This window comes from Rana temporaria, chromosome 3 (genome assembly GCF_905171775.1).
Source record: "Rana temporaria chromosome 3, aRanTem1.1, whole genome shotgun sequence".
NCBI lineage: Eukaryota > Metazoa > Chordata > Amphibia > Anura > Ranidae > Rana > Rana temporaria.
Window position 1 is genome coordinate 316,842,125 of NC_053491.1, and position 17,935 is coordinate 316,860,059.

Sequence of the window (17,935 nt, forward strand, 5' to 3'; positions counted from 1 at the left end):
ACATAAAATAGGTAACACACGCATGTTATTTACAACATAAAATAGGTAACACACGCACATTATTTACAACATAAAATAGGTAACACACGCACATTATTTACAACATAAAATAGGTAACACACGCACATTATTTACAACATAAAATAGGTAACACACGCACGTTATTTACAACATAAAATAGGTAACACACGCACATTATTTACAACATAAAATAGGTAACACACGCACGTTATTTACAACATAAAATAGGTAACACACGCACATTATTTACAACATAAAATAGGTAACACACGCACATTATTTACAACATAAAATAGGTAACTCACACACATTATTTACATCATAAAATAGGTAACACACGCACATTATTTACAACATAAAATAGGTAACACACGCACATTATTTACAACATAAAATAGGTAACCCACGCACATTATTTACAACATAAAATAGGTAACACACACACATGATTTACAACATAAAATAGGTAACTCACACACATTATTTACATCATAAAATAGGTACCACACGCACATATTATTACAACATAAAATAGGTAACACACACACATTATTTACAACATAGAATAGGTAACACAGACTCAGATCAGTCACCTAATATATAAGAATACACTACAACTTTTTTTCCCCTTTTCATTTTTAACGTAACATTTGTTTAGAAGTGAATTAGTAGACTTTGAGGTTTTGCTCTTTTTTTTAGTTATATTGTTTTACCAACACATCAACATAACAATCAAAACATAACATAAAATAGTATTTTGCTGCAATATTCACCTTTAATCCAGATATTTTCTCTGCAGTAATTTTTTTGCACTACAGTATATGTCCTCATTTTGATGGCCAGCATATTTCATCCCATTTCCTATGAGCTGGGGCATCCCTTAAACCACTCCAGCCTGTGAAGTAGCACAGTGATGAGCCTTTTCCTCTGTCACTCTGCTTTAACGTCCCGTGTGTATGCTTTTTGCCAGCTTATGAACTAATTTCTGTGGCATCATGTCAGGTTTCAGCTCTGCTATACAGTTACAGCAAGAAGTGGATACAAGGTAAAATTCACTGCTTGCATTAAAAAAAAGAAACAAGATATTAATGATTAAAGAACTGAATTAATGCATGCCTTTTATATTTGCCTGCAGTTCAGCTTTAAGTTATAAAATGTCTCACTCAAACACAAATATAATTTACAAGAGACATTCATGTCATTTTAACAGGATTTCTTCACATTAAATTGGTGGGTGAGGTTTACATTATTGGCCAGAAGAGGGCAGAATTAGCACATTTAGTAGCACAGTTCGATCTATTCAGGTTACCTCTGCTCTCTCCTCCCCCTGGCTCAGTGATTCACCCTCCCTTCTTTCCTTACACACAAAGAGGAGCTGCTGTACAGAAAAGACAATGTCGTGAACATGTTTTTCTCTGGATTGATTATTTTTTCAATGTTAAGAAGATAATTTTAACAGCTACAGGCATTGTGGATTACATAGGATCTATGTTCCATCAAATACCAAGGAAACATTGTAAGATATGGACATCAGAGACTGCTGTCTGTGTTGGAAATGGCAAGTAGCTTTCTCCCTTCTCCTTTGTAGCTGGGGCTGGGTCTCTGGGCAGCTTCGTTATTCTATTGTGGAGGAGTCTGATCCAGGGACATGGGTAGGAAATGTAGCTCAGGATCTGGGCATAAAACGTGCAGAGATTTCTCTGCGCAGATTACATTTGTCATCTGAGAAATACCAAAAATATTTTACTGTAAATAAGGAAAATGGAGGCTTGACTGTTAATGACAGGATTGATAGAGAGATCCTATGTGGATCCAGTGTGAGCTGTATGCTGCGTTTAGAGGTGGTTGCTGAAAACCCTTTGGAGCATTTAATTTTAGACATAGAGATTCAGGATATTAATGATAATTCTCCCAGATTCCTTACTAATAATTATCTTATTGAAATTACAGAACTGGTGACAAGTCCTGGTATTCAGTTTGCTTTAGAAATTGCAAAGGATCTAGATGTTGGTGTTAATGGTGTTAGTCAGTACACCTTAAACACAAATCCTTATTTCTCATTATCTGTAAAGAGTCGTAAGGATGGCACTCTCATCCCTCAGCTGATATTAGAGAAGGTGTTAGATAGGGAGGAGAAAAAAGAACACAATCTTATTCTCACTGCTATTGATGGTGGAGAACCAGCTAGATCAGGATCCTGTCACATCACAATAAAAGTGTTAGATATTAATGATAATCCACCAGTGTTTGATCAATCAGTTTATAAGATTAAACTGAAGGAAAATCTCCCCTTAAATACAATTGTGCTATCATTAAATGCAACAGATTTGGATGAAGGGGCAAATGGAGAAATTCTGTATTATTTTGATAGTCACACTTCTGACTCCTCAAGACAGTTATTTGATTTAAACCAGCATAGCGGAGAAATCTTTACCAAAGGATATGTGGATTATGAAGAGTACAATTTCCATGAATTGTCAATAAAAGCAAAAGATAAAGGATTACCCAGACTGATAGGAAATTGTCTGGTTCAGGTAGAAATAGAAGACATCAATGATAATGCCCCAGAAATTTCCTTCTCTTCTTTGATGAATGAAATTCCAGAAAATATTCCACCAGGAACAACTGTAGGAATAATTAATGTGGAAGACAGGGATTCAGGAAAAAACAGTGAAATGCAATTGGCTATGTCACCACAATTACCTTTTAGGATCAGCACAGTTAAAAATCATTATTCACTGACCACTGATGGGAATCTGGATAGAGAAAAAATAGCCCAATACACTATTGAGCTGACAGCTACTGATTTAGGCTCTCCAGCGCTCTCTGCTAAGATGACTGTCATTCTCAGAGTTTCTGATGTTAATGATAATGCACCAACATTTACACAATCTACCTATAATGCCTTCATTAAGGAGAACAGTGACCCAGGGAATCTTCTATGTACAGTGTCTGCTACTGATGTAGATGAAGGGGTTAACGCTGATCTGGTGTATTCTATAGTTGAAACCCAGGTAGATGGAACCTCTGTATCCTCTTTTGTTTATATCAGTTCTAATAATGGTGATATATATGCTCAGCGTTCCTTTGACTATGAGCACATTCAGACTCTACAAATCACCATAAAAGTAGAGGATTCAGGATCTCCAAAGTTATTTTCCACTGTCCCTGTCTTTATATTCATATTGGATACAAATGACAATTACCCCACACTGCTGTATCCAGAGCACTCTGAGGATCTCATTGTCCAAGAGAGGATCCCAAAATCTACAAGTGCTGGATATCTGGTGACAAAACTGACTGCAGTGGATCTGGACTCTGGTCACAATGCCTGGTTGGCCTTTAACCTCATTGACCCTGGTAGTTCTTCTCTATTCCAAGTGTCTAAACATACAGGAGAATTTAGGACTGTACGAGGATTTCAGGAAGCAGAACATACAGAGCAACAACTTGTCATCTCTATCAGTGATCATGGGGATCCTCCATTATCTACCACTGTAACAGTACTTGTCATTATAGCAGATGATGTTGTAGTACAAAGACCCAAATCTGGGGATTTTCTCACAAACTCCAAACCCCCATCAGATATGACTTTATATTTAATTGTTTCTCTTGTGGCTATCAGCATAGTTTCCCTTGTTACTTTCATTATACTACTGGTGAGATGTCTGAGAAAGGAAAGTTATGGTTTTAGTAGTAGTTGTTGTTATCTTAGTGGATCTGACACTAAATCATACATGGATCAGTATCAGCCGGCTCTTTTCCTGAACACAGATGGAACATTAAAATACATGGAGGTCAGGATGGTTCCTCCGGGAGTACAGGGACAATGTTACCAAACAAATGTGCCCCCAGCCCCACAACAGAGGGATTCTGCTTTTCTGCAGTATCTGGATTTTCCCCAGTTACGGGAACTAGTTAAAGACAATGATAGTACATCGGACACAAGCTGCTTAAATGATCCAAACAAGGTGAGTTATATTTAAATCTACTATGTTTTACTTTTATTAATTTAATGTGTAAAAATAATAGTTTAGAATGAAACATGCTGATTTCTGCTCTGAAACTGCATAATCTGCCCAAGGAAAGTGAACATAAATTTTAAAGATGTATTTCTTTGCTATTGAGGACATTTACATTTAAAGCAAAAGGCGCTCATGCACTTTGCATGGAAGTTATGGCATTATTTATATATATATATATATATATATATATATATATATATATATATATAGATATATCTCTCTATATATATAGATATATATCTATATATACATATATATAGATATATATAGTGTCACTATATTATACATATATATTTGTATTTGAGATATGTATATATCCAGGGTTCAAGTCCTGCGGGAATGCGTGGGAACGGAGTCCCTGCACTTTTTTCACAGCAGGAACGCAGTTCCCTTTGCAGGACAAGAGCAGCTTTGAGCAGCCTAGCCGCCCGAGCCGATCCTTCACCAATCGGCGATGCCCAGCTCAAGTCACTGTCAGGGGCAGGCGAACCTTAGTAATCCTTTATGTTACTGGCCGCTTCCTGTATATGGATTCATCAGGTAGTGTACGGGTATTCCGTCACTTCCTCGATGCCGCAATGTCTCCTGGGAGCTTTTGTCATTGTTCCCAGGACACAACGCGGAGGTCTGCCACGAGTTATTGCGGGATTTAGAAAGAACTTGCTTAAAGGTAAAGGAAAAGGAATACCCGCACACTACCCAATGAATCCATATACAGGAAGCGGCCAGTAACAAAGGATTATTAAGGTACAGTGGATCGAAAAAAAAAAAAAAAACATGCGGTTTAGTAATTATGCATATGAGCGTATCATTTTTTTTGTTTTGGTGGGGGAGTGGATCTTGGGTGGGAGTTCCCACACTTTTTTCCCCAGGACTTGACCCCTGTATATATCTATAATTCCTGGAATGTCCGCGCTGTAGCACTATGACGAGTCACTTGAGAATTCATTTTTACGGATTAGTGGAAGTAATAATGCATGTGTGTGTTGGGCTGTTGGCAAAAAATGAGTGACAGGGATCTGAAGAAGCAGAGTAACATCAAATTTTGAGTGAACTGGCAAACGTGTGAGTAGAAATTTAGCTGTATTGCAACGGGTTTATGGTGACTATTTCATGAAGAATCAAGTGTTTTTGAATGGCATAGGTGGCTTAAAGATGTCCACAATGACACAAGAAATGGGAAGCCAAAAATACAAGGGACGGATGCAAAATGGGCAGAGCGCGAACCCTCTAATGCTCGGATTGAAGATTGATTGTGAAAATGATGGCAGAATTGAACATAAATAGGGAAAAAGTGTGGCAGATGGTGCCTCAAATGTTGACAGAAGATCAGAAAGAAGGCCATCTTCAGATATCATCTAGTATATATTTTTGTATAGTCTATTCTGGGAATTAATCACTTACTGACTGTATAACTTACATATGTATGGCAACAATGTGGCACTGTTGCGCCTGATCACATGCTAGATATACTTCTGGGTAGGGGGCGTGCATTTGCACTGCTGGTGGCCTGCTCCCACTGTGATTATACATAGCTGATCTGCGGGCACTGCGGACTTAATGTAAACAAGGCAGATTGCCATTCTGTCAGTAGGGAAGGCACTGATCCTGTGTTCCCTTTGATTGCCCCTGATGTTAACCCCTTCCTTGCCAGTGTCATTAGTACAGTGGCAGTGCATATTTTTTAGCACTTATCACTGTATTAGTGTCACTGATTCCCAAAACAGTGTCAAAAGTGTCAGTTAGTGTCTGGTTTGTCCACTGCAATATCGCAGTCCAGCTATAAGTCGCTGATCATTGCCATTACTAGTAAAACAATAATAATAATTATATCCCATAATTATATCCCATAGTTTTTAGACGCTATAACGTATGCGCAAACCAATCAATACTCGCTTATTGAGATTTGTTTTTACCAAATGTATGTAGCAAAATACATATTGGCCTAAATTGATTAAGAAATTTGATTTCAATTTTTTTATTTTATATTTTTATATACATTTTATTTGGGTACAGCATTGCATGACCACGCAATTGTCAGCTAAAGTAACGCAGTGCTGTATCACAAAAAATGGCCTGGTCAGGAAGGGGGGTAAATCTTCTGGAGGTCAAGTGGTTAAATTGTCACACCTCATATATGATAATTCCATAGTCAGGCTGTTTTTAATCAACAGGTCAATTGATAATTGATGAAAATTATATAAAATTATATAGACAATCCTTACAGTATATATATTTTTTTATATTTTTAAAAGGAAAGGTGCAGGTGTTGCATAAATCTATTTCTAATTGTCTTTTCTCTCAGCTTAGTTTACAAAATGTAGTAAATTAAATTTTAATGATAAATACTGTAAGGATGTAATGAATACAAAATAACTGTGATCAAGCTATCTGTATACACCACTCTGTATGCAGTATGTTGTATATTTTTGTGCTTGGGATTGGCACAGCAACAGGTTTGTCTGTTTGTTGTGTTAAGAATATTTGTTGGTTTCACCTTACAAAAAAGGGAAACTTTTTATGAAAAATATATCTCTGCTGTTGTTTCAAAACCCTCTTCTTAAGATCCCAGTACTCTGGCTATCAGTTTAATCCAATAGTTGCATCACTTCTTCTGCTGCTATTATTATCAGTTTACATTTTTGAAGGTTATTTTATTTTTATTTTTTCCACCGCTGTTGTTTTTTTTTCTTTTTAATTTCTTTACTTATATTAAATTTACCTAGCAATGCCTTTATTAGGCAACTTACACTATTCTAATGTTTACAGGTACAGCTTTCTGTAGTTTTAGAACACCAGGTATTGGTTTTACTTTATATTCTGTGTATGTTTCAGGACAAGTTGAACCTAAATCAGCGCTGCTTCTAATTTTGACTGTCCTATCATCCTGAACCACAAACCTTCCTCACTGTGCTATATGTTTTCTGCTGAACCATTGGCATGGTTATATCTCCTTAGTCCTCTCCATAAAATTATCCGAAATTTGTGCTTAAAGTAGAACTATAGACAACGCTTTTTTTTTTTTATTTTGGATAGAGTAAGGGAGGGTTTAAGCCCCGGGTCAGATTTCCCTTCACTTCCTGCCCCATAAGCAAACAGGAAGTGAGAGGAAATCTATGCAAATTAAGGGACTTCATTGCTCCCCCCCCCAGGCCCTCAGAACTAGTGTCCCCACTCTAAATTTTCAGGGTGGGTCTTAAACAGCAAGGGGTGTGGCCTTGACAGGAAGGGGTGGGTCATATTTAAATTAGGGGGTGCATGAGTTTAGTCGGGCCTAGGTCAGCACAAAACCTAAATACACTACTGACCTAAATATTACCTTAACATCCTTTTAGGCCTCGTACACACGACCGTTTTCCTCTACAAAATCCATCAAGAAAAATGCTGGGAGAGCTTTTTTGCAGAGAAAAACGGTTGTGTGTATGTTTTTCGTCAAGAAAACTGTTGTGGATCTCGACGAGAAAAAAAGACAACATGTTCTCTTTTTTCTCGTCTGGAGTCTCAATTTCCTTGTCGTGTTTCTCGTCGGGCTGGTTTACGATGAGAAACACATTCGTGTGTATGCTTAGAAACCCACGCATGCTCAGAATAAAGTATGAGTCTGGAGCGCACCTTCGGTAAAAGTAGCGTTCGTAATGGAGATAGCACATTCGTCACGCTGTAACAGACTGAAAAGCGTGAATCGTCTCTCACCAAACTTTTACTTATCAGGCAGTAACATGAGATTAGTAAAAGCAGCCCCAAGGGTACCGCCAATGGAATCAAACTTCCCCTTTATAGTGCCGTCGTACGTGTTGTACATCACCGCGTTTGAGAACAACAAGATTTTGTCTTGACAGTGTGTATGCAACGAAAGCTTGACAAGATTCTCGACAAGCCTGACAAGAAACTCCTCGAAGAAAACAATGTTTGATTTACGACAAGATTCTCGGTCGTGTGTACGAGGCCTTACAATATATTTTGGTCTCCGGATTCCGATTCTTGTTTGTACTTAGGAAACCTAATTGGAACATGCAACTCTTTAGCTTGTGGCAATGATACCTGTTGGGGTAAAGTGAACACTTGTAACATGTTGACATAAACCCAAATTATATTGTAGCAAATGTAGTGTTGGGCGGGGGGGCTAGGAATTGGGCACTTGACAAGTTTCCATCCTCCCACCCTATTCATTTTTTAAAGCAGTTCATCAGCCTTTTTGAAAAGAAAAAAGAAAAGTCAGTAGCTACAAATACAAGTGTGACTTGTCATGCAACTTGACAGTTCAAAGTCGCATGACGAGTCGCACCCCATTTGCGGCAATTGAACCGTTCAAATCTCTGTGACTTGAGTCTTTGAATAAGGTTCCTGCACTATTTATGTGCGATTTCAGTGTGACTTGCATTGACATCTGTTAAATGAAGTCACACGGATGTCAGCAAGCCATACATGAAATCTCACTGATTTTGGGCTTTGAAGTCATTCTGAAGTAGTGCGACTTCAAAGCCACACTGGTGTGAACCAGGACTTACTATGCACAGCCAGCTGTGATTTCTTCTGGCTTCACAGCCAGCTGCTCACTGCAGATGTACGAATGGCACTGCCCTTTGTGAATTGTCCTGAAGCCTTCTGGGACCTATACATGTTGTGGGGGAGGGGGGTTGGGCTTTCAATGCTAACCCAAACAGTTTCATTTTATTGAAATGAGGAAAAATCCAAGGTACATTTGATTCAGTCCTAATAACATAATATGTCCTTAGGCCTAGGCTTCTCAACAGTTATGCATGCTTGAATCAGCTCCAATCTGTGTTTTACAAAGATCATTTCATTTCTATATAGCACCTGGGTACCATTAAAAAGCTACAGTCAGATCTAACTAGTGTTCTTTGAGTCAGCTTTTTGATTTAAGAACATAATGCAAAAAGAATGCTGCTATTTGTGAAACTAATTTGCGACCCATTATAAAAATGCTACCCCATTATCACACTAAATAGTACTCTTCTCAAAATATTTGTACTTAACGTCCCTGGCGATATTCCCGAGTCGTGGTGCGGGGTGAATTTTCAGTACTAATAGCGGTAACCCCGAGCCAGACTCGGGATCGCATCGCAGTATCCAGGCAGGGAGTTACTTATCTTGTCCCCTGAATGTCTCTTCACTGTGTGAATCCTGCGATGTCTCTTCACTGTCCTCGCTCGATTCACACAGTGCCCGTGTGCTGCCGAGTTCCGTTCCCTGCGACGTTACGACACACGGGGGCGGAGATCGGCACCAAATTCAAAAAAATAAAAACACAGTACACATACAGTACTATAATCTTACAGATTACAGTACTATATAAAATAATTACACACCCCTTTGTCCCTAGTGATCTGCCCAGTGACCTGCATGCACTTTTATATAATAAAGATTGTTCTTTCTGCCTGGAAACTGTAGATTGTCCATAGGAACCATAAAGTGTCCCTTTATGTCAAAAGTGGTTTTAGACCAGCTAGAAAACAGCGATAATAAATTAGAATCACTTGCAGAATTAAGCGATAGTGATTTTTTGGGGAAATTTATCTTTAAACACTGAAAGTAATGACAGCGACAATTTTGCAACTGAGCAAATTTCAGTGTTTTTGATTTGATTACATTAGTGAATCATTTTATTATTATTATATTATTATTTGTTATAATTATTTATAGTTATTTATTATATTATAATTAATGATTTTGTGTTTCAAACTTTATCATACCCGGGATGTCTACTAGACTCTTGTTTGGACAGATTTAAGTGAGTTATTTCTAAGAATTACAAGACTACAATATAAAATGCCAAATTTCCATGCAAAACAATTGTACCGCTTTCAGCATCAAAAACCTGACATAATCATACCGCCAGGGAGGTTAAAGACGTAGCTGCCAGTGTATACTTCATCAAATAAAATGTTTTACTTTTATTTTATTATTTTGACTTAATAATAAACAAATTGTGATTATCTAAAATATATGTCCTAATTTACTCTTATAGCTGTAAGTGTCTTCCATTTTCACAGGTAAACACCACTCCCACCACCCTACCATTCCTCCAAGATCATGTTAATGGTACTTACCCACAAAAGGTCGGTTATATTCAGCCCAAAATGTGTTGCTCTTTTGGACTTCCCTTGAGTGACTGTATAAAACATGGCTGCTGATGTTTTTGATACATAAGCACCTCACTTGTCTTATGATTAGACAATGACAGAGCAGTACTGCTTTGTTAAAGTGGTCACTGTTCTCTTTCCTCTTGCCAGCATGTTTGACGTTAGACTGACAAATGTTTTGCAAAGAAATAGAGCTCTGATTGGTAGAGAGTATTGTCTCTCACTTTACTTGTATGAATGCTGCTGTGCAGGAAAGTTTAGGAGACTGATATCAACACAGATGCAAGTATATAGTATATGCTATTTGCATAAATATATACATTTTAATTGAAAATACAACTGAATTAAATTGTGTGAGTATTAAAGCTTACTTAGAGTATAGTTTTACCTTGTTATGATAATTTGCTTAATTGTATCTAAGCACAACTATTGTTGAGCAGACATGTTTAAATTAATTTGTTTACCTGACTAGTGTATAATGTTCCTCCTAGCCAGTCAAATGTTTGTATGAAATTACATACAGATGAACATCTAAACTCTAAAGCTTTGTTGAATACACATATTTAAATCATGTGTACACATGTGATGTTGTTCAATCACTGTATTATAGTTCTATAAAAATATTAGTATAATTATGTAAGTGACCATTGTGAAATGCAATACAAACTATGCAGGATCCATGCAAAAAAGAGTCACACTAAAAGCACAAGTGTAATGCAGTGTATCTCATCTCCAGTCCTTAAGGCGCCCAAACGGGTCATGTTTTCAGGCTTTCCATTATTTTGCACAGGTGATTTGATCAGTTTCACTGCCTTAGTAATTACCACAGCCGCTTCATTTGAGGAAAATCCTGAAAACATGACTCGTTGGGGCGACTTGAGGACAGGAGTTGAGAAACACTGGTCTAATCCATAAAACCATGTTAAAAATGTTTGAAGTTTGTACATAAGGACAACCACCAATAAATCAACAGTACACCTATGACTAAAGAAAAGAAAGTATTGAGAACATATCCTTAATAATACTCTAGCAATACATTAGTTTAATTACATATGCTTTTTTATTCTATCATAGCTTTTCCTCCAGGTATAAGTCAAATATAGTTTTAGGTTCTATGAATTCTCAATGAAACACAAATGTAATCTTACTTGAGGGTTACTATACATTAGCAGGTGTACGATACTGCTTTTTCAGCAATGGAGATGACAGTTGCTGCACTGTAGGTATAATGAATTCCTTTGTAAATCTCAAAAAAGATTATAGTCTTTAAAAATAAAATAATGTGCAATATCTATTGTATTTAATGTTTCAATTATACAAGTTTATAAGTATAAGCATAAGTATAAGTATATAATAGTGTTTGCATTATATTGGTGAATGCTGTTCATATTTTTGGCCAGAAGAGGGCATGCTTGGTATGTTTAGCTTCACAGCTAAATCAGTTCTAGCTAAGCCTGCTCTCTCCTCCCCCTGGCTCAGTGATTCACCCTCCCATCTTTCCTCACACACAAAGAGGAGCTGCTGTGCAGAAAAGACAATGCCGTGGACATGTTTTTCTGTGGATGGATTATTTTTTCAATGTTAAGAAGAGCATTTTGACAGCTACAGGCTTTGTGGATTACACAGGATCTATGTTCAATCAAATACCAAGGAAACATTGTAAGATATGGACATCAGAGGCTGCTGTCTGTGTTGGAAATGGCAAGTAGCTTTCTCCCTTCTCCTTTGTAGCTGGGGCTGGGTCTCTGGGCAGCTTCGTTATTCTATTGTGGAGGAGTCTGATCCAGGGACATGGGTAGGAAATGTAGCTCAGGATCTGGGCATAAAACGTGCAGAGATTGCTCAGCGCAGATTACATTTATCATCTGAGAAATACCAAAAATATTTTACTGTAAATAAGGAAAATGGAGGCTTGACTGTTAAAGACAGGATTGATAGAGAGATCCTATGTGGATCCAGTGTGAGCTGTGTGCTGAATTTAGAGGTGGTTGCTGAAAATCCTTTGGAGCTTTTAAGCATAGACATAGAGATTCAGGATATTAATGATAATTCTCCCACATTCTTAACCAATGAATATCTTATTGAAATTACAGAACTGTTGACAAGTCCTGGTGTTCAGTTTGCCTTAGAAATTGCAAAGGATTTAGATGTTGGTGTTAATGGTGTTAGTCAGTACATATTAAACACAAATCCTTATTTCTCATTATCTGTAAAGAATCGTGTAGATGGCACTCTCATCCCTCAGCTGATATTAGAGAAGGTGTTAGATAGGGAGGAGAAACAAGAACACAATCTTATTCTCACTGCTATTGATGGTGGAGAACCAGCTAGATCAGGATCCTGTCATATCGCAATAAAAGTGTTAGACATTAATGATAATCCACCAGTGTTTGATCAATCAGTTTATAAGATCAAACTGAAAGAAAATCTCCCTATAAATACGATTGTATTGTCATTAAATGCAACAGATCTAGATGAAGGGGTAAATGGAGAAATTCTGTATTATTTTGATAGTCACACTTCAGAATCCTCAAGACAGTTATTTGGTGTGAACCAGAATAGTGGAGAAATCTTTATCAAAGGAAATATTGATTATGAAGAGACACATCTTCATGAATTATCAATTAAAGCAGAAGATAAAGGATTACCGAGACTGATAGGGAATTGTCTGGTTCGGGTGGAAATAGAAGATATTAATGATAATTCTCCAGAAATTTCTTTCTCCTCTTTGTCAAATGAGATTCCGGAAAGTATACCACTAGGAACAACTGTGGGACTAATTAATGTGAGAGATAAAGATTCTGGGAAAAATGGAGAAATGCAATTGGATATCTCTCCACAATTACCATTCAAGATCAAAACGCTTATAAACCGTTACTCACTGATCACTGATGGGAATCTGGATAGAGAAAAGATTTCTCAATATACTATTGAACTGACAGCTACTGATTTAGGCTCTCCGGCTCTGTCCAGTAAGATTATTGTTAGTCTCTGGGTTTCTGATGTTAATGATAACGCACCAACATTTGCACAATCTACCTATAATGCCTTCATTAAGGAGAACAGTGACCCTGGGACTCTTCTATGTACAGTGTCTGCTACTGATCCAGATGAAGGGGTTAACTCTGATCTGGTGTACTCTATATTAGAGACCCAGATAGATGGATCCTCTATATCCTCTTTTGTTTACATTAGTTCTAATAACGGTGATATATATGCTCAGCGTTCCTTTGACTATGAGCGCATTCAGACTCTACAAATCACCATAAAAGTCGAGGATTCTGGATCCCCAAAGTTATTTTCTACTGTCCGTGTCTTTGTATTCATATTGGATACAAATGACAACTCTCCCACCCTGCTGTATCCGGAGCACTCTGAGGATCTCATTGTCCAAGAGAGGATCCCAAAATCTACAAGTGCTGGATATCTGGTGACAAAACTGACTGCAGTGGATCTGGACTCTGGTCACAATGCCTGGTTGGCCTTTAACCTCATTGATCCTGCCAGTTCTTTACTATTCCAGGTGTCTAAACATACAGGAGAGGTCAGGACTGTACGAGGATTTCAGGAAATAGAAAATACAGAACAGCAGCTTATCATATCTATTGGTGATCATGGGGAGCCTCCATTATCTACTACTGTTACTGTATTTGTCAGTATAGTAGATGAGCTTGCAATAGAAAGACCTAAATCTGGAGATTTTATCAAAAACCCCAAAGCACCATCAGATATGACTTTATATTTAATTGTTTCTCTTGTGGCTATCAGCATAGTTTCCCTTGTCACATTCATTATATTACTGGTGAGATGTCTGAGAAAAGAAAGTTATGGTTATAGTAGCAGTTGCTGTTATCTGAGTGGGTCTGACACCAAACCATACATGGATCAGTATCAGCCGGCTCTTTTCCTGAATACAGATGGAACCTTAAAATACATGGAGGTCAGGATGGTTCCTCCAGGAGGACAAGGACAATGTTACCAAACTAATGTGCCCCCAGCCCCACAACAGAGGGATTCAGCATTTTTGCAGTCTTTGGATTTTCCCCAGCTAAAATATTTTGTAAAGGACAATGATAGCGCATCAGATGCAAGCTGTTTGAATGATCCAAACAAGGTGAGAAACAATTTTTTCCCTTAGTTCTTGTATTGCTCATTAGGTTTGTTATGCTTCATTCAAGAAATAAGAATATCCTGCTTACTATAACCATCATTATTTTGTGTTAACTGGAAACTCAAATAACGTGAGCCAACATTTTTACATTCTCTTTCAGATTTTTGTTTTAATAACCTGTGAAATATATACCAACTTGGCAATGTTTATTATACAATGAATAATAAATAATAAATTCCACTGCGCTACTGTGAGTAAACAGAATAATGAAAAAGTGGTGTGCAAATAATACCTGAGGCAGCTATATCTAATAGTGTTCACATAACACAATGAGAAAAAACAAACTAAATAAATGATGATAAGCGCTCCAGGTATGTGATAAATCACAATACAGTGTATAAACAAATGAATAAAACACAATCAAATAAAAGGGAGTGAGTGACCAAACTCAAAATGTGCTGTGCGTGTCAAAATGAACACTAGAATTAACTGAAAAAAAGTCTGTGTAAGGACACCGTGAAACTCTTTGGGGGTGTCGCGTCCCCTGTGAGTCAAGAGTCACTACAATGTGCACATATGCATATAAATAATGTGAAAAAAAAAAAAAAAAAAAAAAAAAAATTATATAATAGTAATAGGTGATCTCTAAATAGATCTAAAGTAGGCAGCAATAGTGATGGTGATATGACAGTCTATTGGTGAGGATGATGGGATGTTCACATATGACAATTCCTGTATGTAAGGCAGTGATAGGGGGATCCTTATTAGTGTTGCAGTTCCCTTACCATGAAGGTGCTATATGTGCGCATATAGGGATATCCCTCAGGGTCTCCAATCGCCTATTTCCTGGGATCACTCAGTGCAGATATTTTCAACTGATTATTCATTTGTTTATACACTGTATTGTGATTTATCACATACCTGGAGCGCTTATCATCATTTATTTAGTTTATTATACAATGTTCACTATTTAAGAAGGCCCCATGCTACAAACAGTCTTAGCATTTAAGGAATTTTAAAAAGGTTATATACTTTATTTGGTCACTCTTCCTCACACATTCATACATAACTGCAAAGAATGGGGACTAGCATGGATACAGCTTGCTTCCCACACCTACTAATGATTTGTAAGCAAGGTGCCTGGTTTACACTGGTACGACATACGCTCCAACTTTGGGAGCACATGTCACATGTCACATGTGTAAATCAATGGTTCCATATGAGAGCCGTCTTAACTGGTCTGACGCAAGTCAGTCCGACTTTAAAAAAGGTCCCTGCACTACTTTGGTCCGACTTTGACCCTACTTCCACCCATTGAATATCATTGAAGTCAGATCAAAGTAGGATCCTTGTCCTAACATGGTGATTACAGCAGCAGTAAAAGTAATTTATGTCACTCTGGCATTGTTTTAATTGGTCAAAGGACAAGTCGTACTATCTTAAAGTCGGAGCAAAATCCTATCTTGTTCTGTCAAGTCGGATGGAAGTAGGGCCAAAGTAGGAGCGATGTAGGGCAGATGTAGCAGGGCAAAGAAGGATGACAGTCGTACAACAGTCGTGTCGTACCGGTGTGAACCCAGCCTTAGAAGATTATAGCGGACCTTGCAGTACAATTTTAAATGCAGTCCAGATATAATGTCCATCTCCCCTCTGCCTGTAAATATCACTAGCTCATATTTTGCATAAAAGGAACTTGTAAAATGAATGTTAGATTTATTTTTGCCTTACTTACATCTTCCACATCACTGGGATTGATGCCACCATCCTCTCATAATGATTCCTGGGGAACAATAAAGTACCTCAAATCTTACAATAATATAATCTAGTTAATTGTAGACATGCCGACTTGTGAGATCTGAGCTGCTGTCTGTTCCCCAGGCTCTCCCCCAGAGGATCGTGACACCATCCACACTGCAGGCAGAAGATGAGGGTAAGGTAAGGTGGGATAGGGCCTGACATTTTAAATGGCTGATGTATTTTACTAAAAGATCCCCTGCCACTAATTTACATATTTGCTACTGAAAATGAGACAGAATACTGTATACATTATACTTACAGATCTAAATATCTCTCCCCTAAGAAACTATAGAATTGTATGGCTTTTTAAATCAGAGTTCTTTTTCAACATTTAAATTCAGGTATTTAATGTGTTTGTATTACAAATATAGATCTTTAGGTTGGCCTCTAGAGGGAATTCCCAGTGGAATCTCTGTTGTTTTACTTTATTGCAATAAGGTGTCATTGAAATAGGTAGTGCATTATAGTTAACATTTTACCATCTCAAAGACTTGCATTGTGAGAAGGAGCAGTAATGGACAACCATGGTATAGCTCAGTATAGCAGCAAGCAGACCTGTGTGTGTATTAAAGTGGTTGTAAAGACAAAAATATTTTCCTCTTAAATTAAAGTCTGACAGTAGCTGATAAAGTAAAAAGTAATGTTTTGCATTATAACTAGTTTGATACCTGTTGAAATCTAGCTGTTTTATTCACCTCCAGCACTCCTGAATCATTATTCTCACTGACTTCCTGGTTTGCGGTGTGCATTCATTCTTGCTACATCACGGCCTAATGGGAACTACAATTCCCATTAAGCTTAGCCTCCATGCCTGTGAGGGATGAGAGAGCATCTTCAGGCAAAGCTGTAGTCATAGGGAGGGGGTGAGCACATTCTGCTTTCCACCATGCAAAACAGCTCAGATGCTGGTGGAAAGCAAGAAGAGGCGTGACAGGAAATGGCATTTTCAAACCTGGATTACTGTATTTTGGAGGTCAAAGGGAAAAACGAGGTAAGTGATATTTAAATATAGGTAAAAAATGGAGAACCTGCCCTTACGAGTGGCTTATTAAGACTACAGCCCCATCTACTATGTTCCCCCTAAGGAGAGCATATAATAAATAAAATAATAAAAAAGGGAAGGGTGGTGGCGCTGTCTTTTCTTTCCCCTATCGCTAGGGTGTACAAACTAAGCTGACCACTTCCACAAGAAGTACTAATCATTACTACTCAGAGAGCGACTTCTAAGCCAGGGTCAAGCAATAAATGTACAGTATCTGGTAGTTATACCCGTGATATCACACACAAGGATAAGTGAAAAAATATATCTAACGCATAAATATGCGTTATAACAGTGTAAATGTGTGCAGGGCTAGGACATGCCCCAGGGGCTATTAATTAGCCAAAATATATATATATATATATATATATATATATATATATATATATATATATATATATATATATACGGGACCCTGGTGGGGGAGCACTGGAATCACGCGTGGAAGCACCATTGATCATTTTTTAGCACTCATCAGTCACGGATATTTGTGATATATTTTGCACCAAGATAATGGTTTGGATGGATCGTATATGCGGCTTTGGACTGTTATATTCCCAATGCTGTTGCTAATATATGCAATTCCATATGCAATTCCATTTGTTTATTTAATTTGATTAGAATTCTATGTTCATTATTTCACAGGTAGCAGTTTTACTGTGTTTTATATTGGTGGCACACTTGTATTTGATACACCTTGTGTTGGTACATTTTTATTTTAGTATTTATTATTTTTTATGTATTTTGTGTATTCATACACACACAAGTATCACACCTACTATCAAAGTTCAACAGCGCATATTTTGTGCAGTCACATTCACATTTATGATTACAACTA

The 17,935-nt window shown here is 37.4% G+C and overlaps 3 protein-coding genes across 30 annotated transcripts in view; all 3 read left to right on the top strand.

Moving 5' to 3' along the window:
* LOC120932487 (protocadherin gamma-C5-like) overlaps positions 1-17,935 on the top strand; it is a 721,441-nt gene that overhangs the window by 470,121 nt on the left and 233,385 nt on the right. The window contains exon 1 of one of the 28 annotated variants that reach the window (XM_040344887.1): positions 11,656-14,264. The exons of the other annotated variants lie outside the window; for them this stretch is intronic. Coding sequence (XP_040200821.1) covers positions 11,817-14,264 — 2,448 coding nt within the window. The 5' untranslated portion in view covers positions 11,656-11,816. Of the gene's footprint in view, positions 1-11,655; positions 14,265-17,935 lie in introns of those variants that run through there. 28 annotated transcript variants of the gene reach the window in all.
* Positions 1-17,935, top strand: part of LOC120932491 (protocadherin gamma-C5-like) — a 241,030-nt gene that overhangs the window by 15,811 nt on the left and 207,284 nt on the right.
* Positions 1,232-17,935, top strand: part of LOC120932492 (protocadherin gamma-C5-like) — a 223,988-nt gene continuing 207,284 nt past the window's right edge. The window contains 2 exon segments of the mRNA XM_040344941.1: positions 1,232-3,794; positions 3,797-3,992. Coding sequence (XP_040200875.1) covers positions 1,545-3,794; positions 3,797-3,943 — 2,397 coding nt within the window. The 5' untranslated portion in view covers positions 1,232-1,544 and the 3' untranslated portion in view covers positions 3,944-3,992.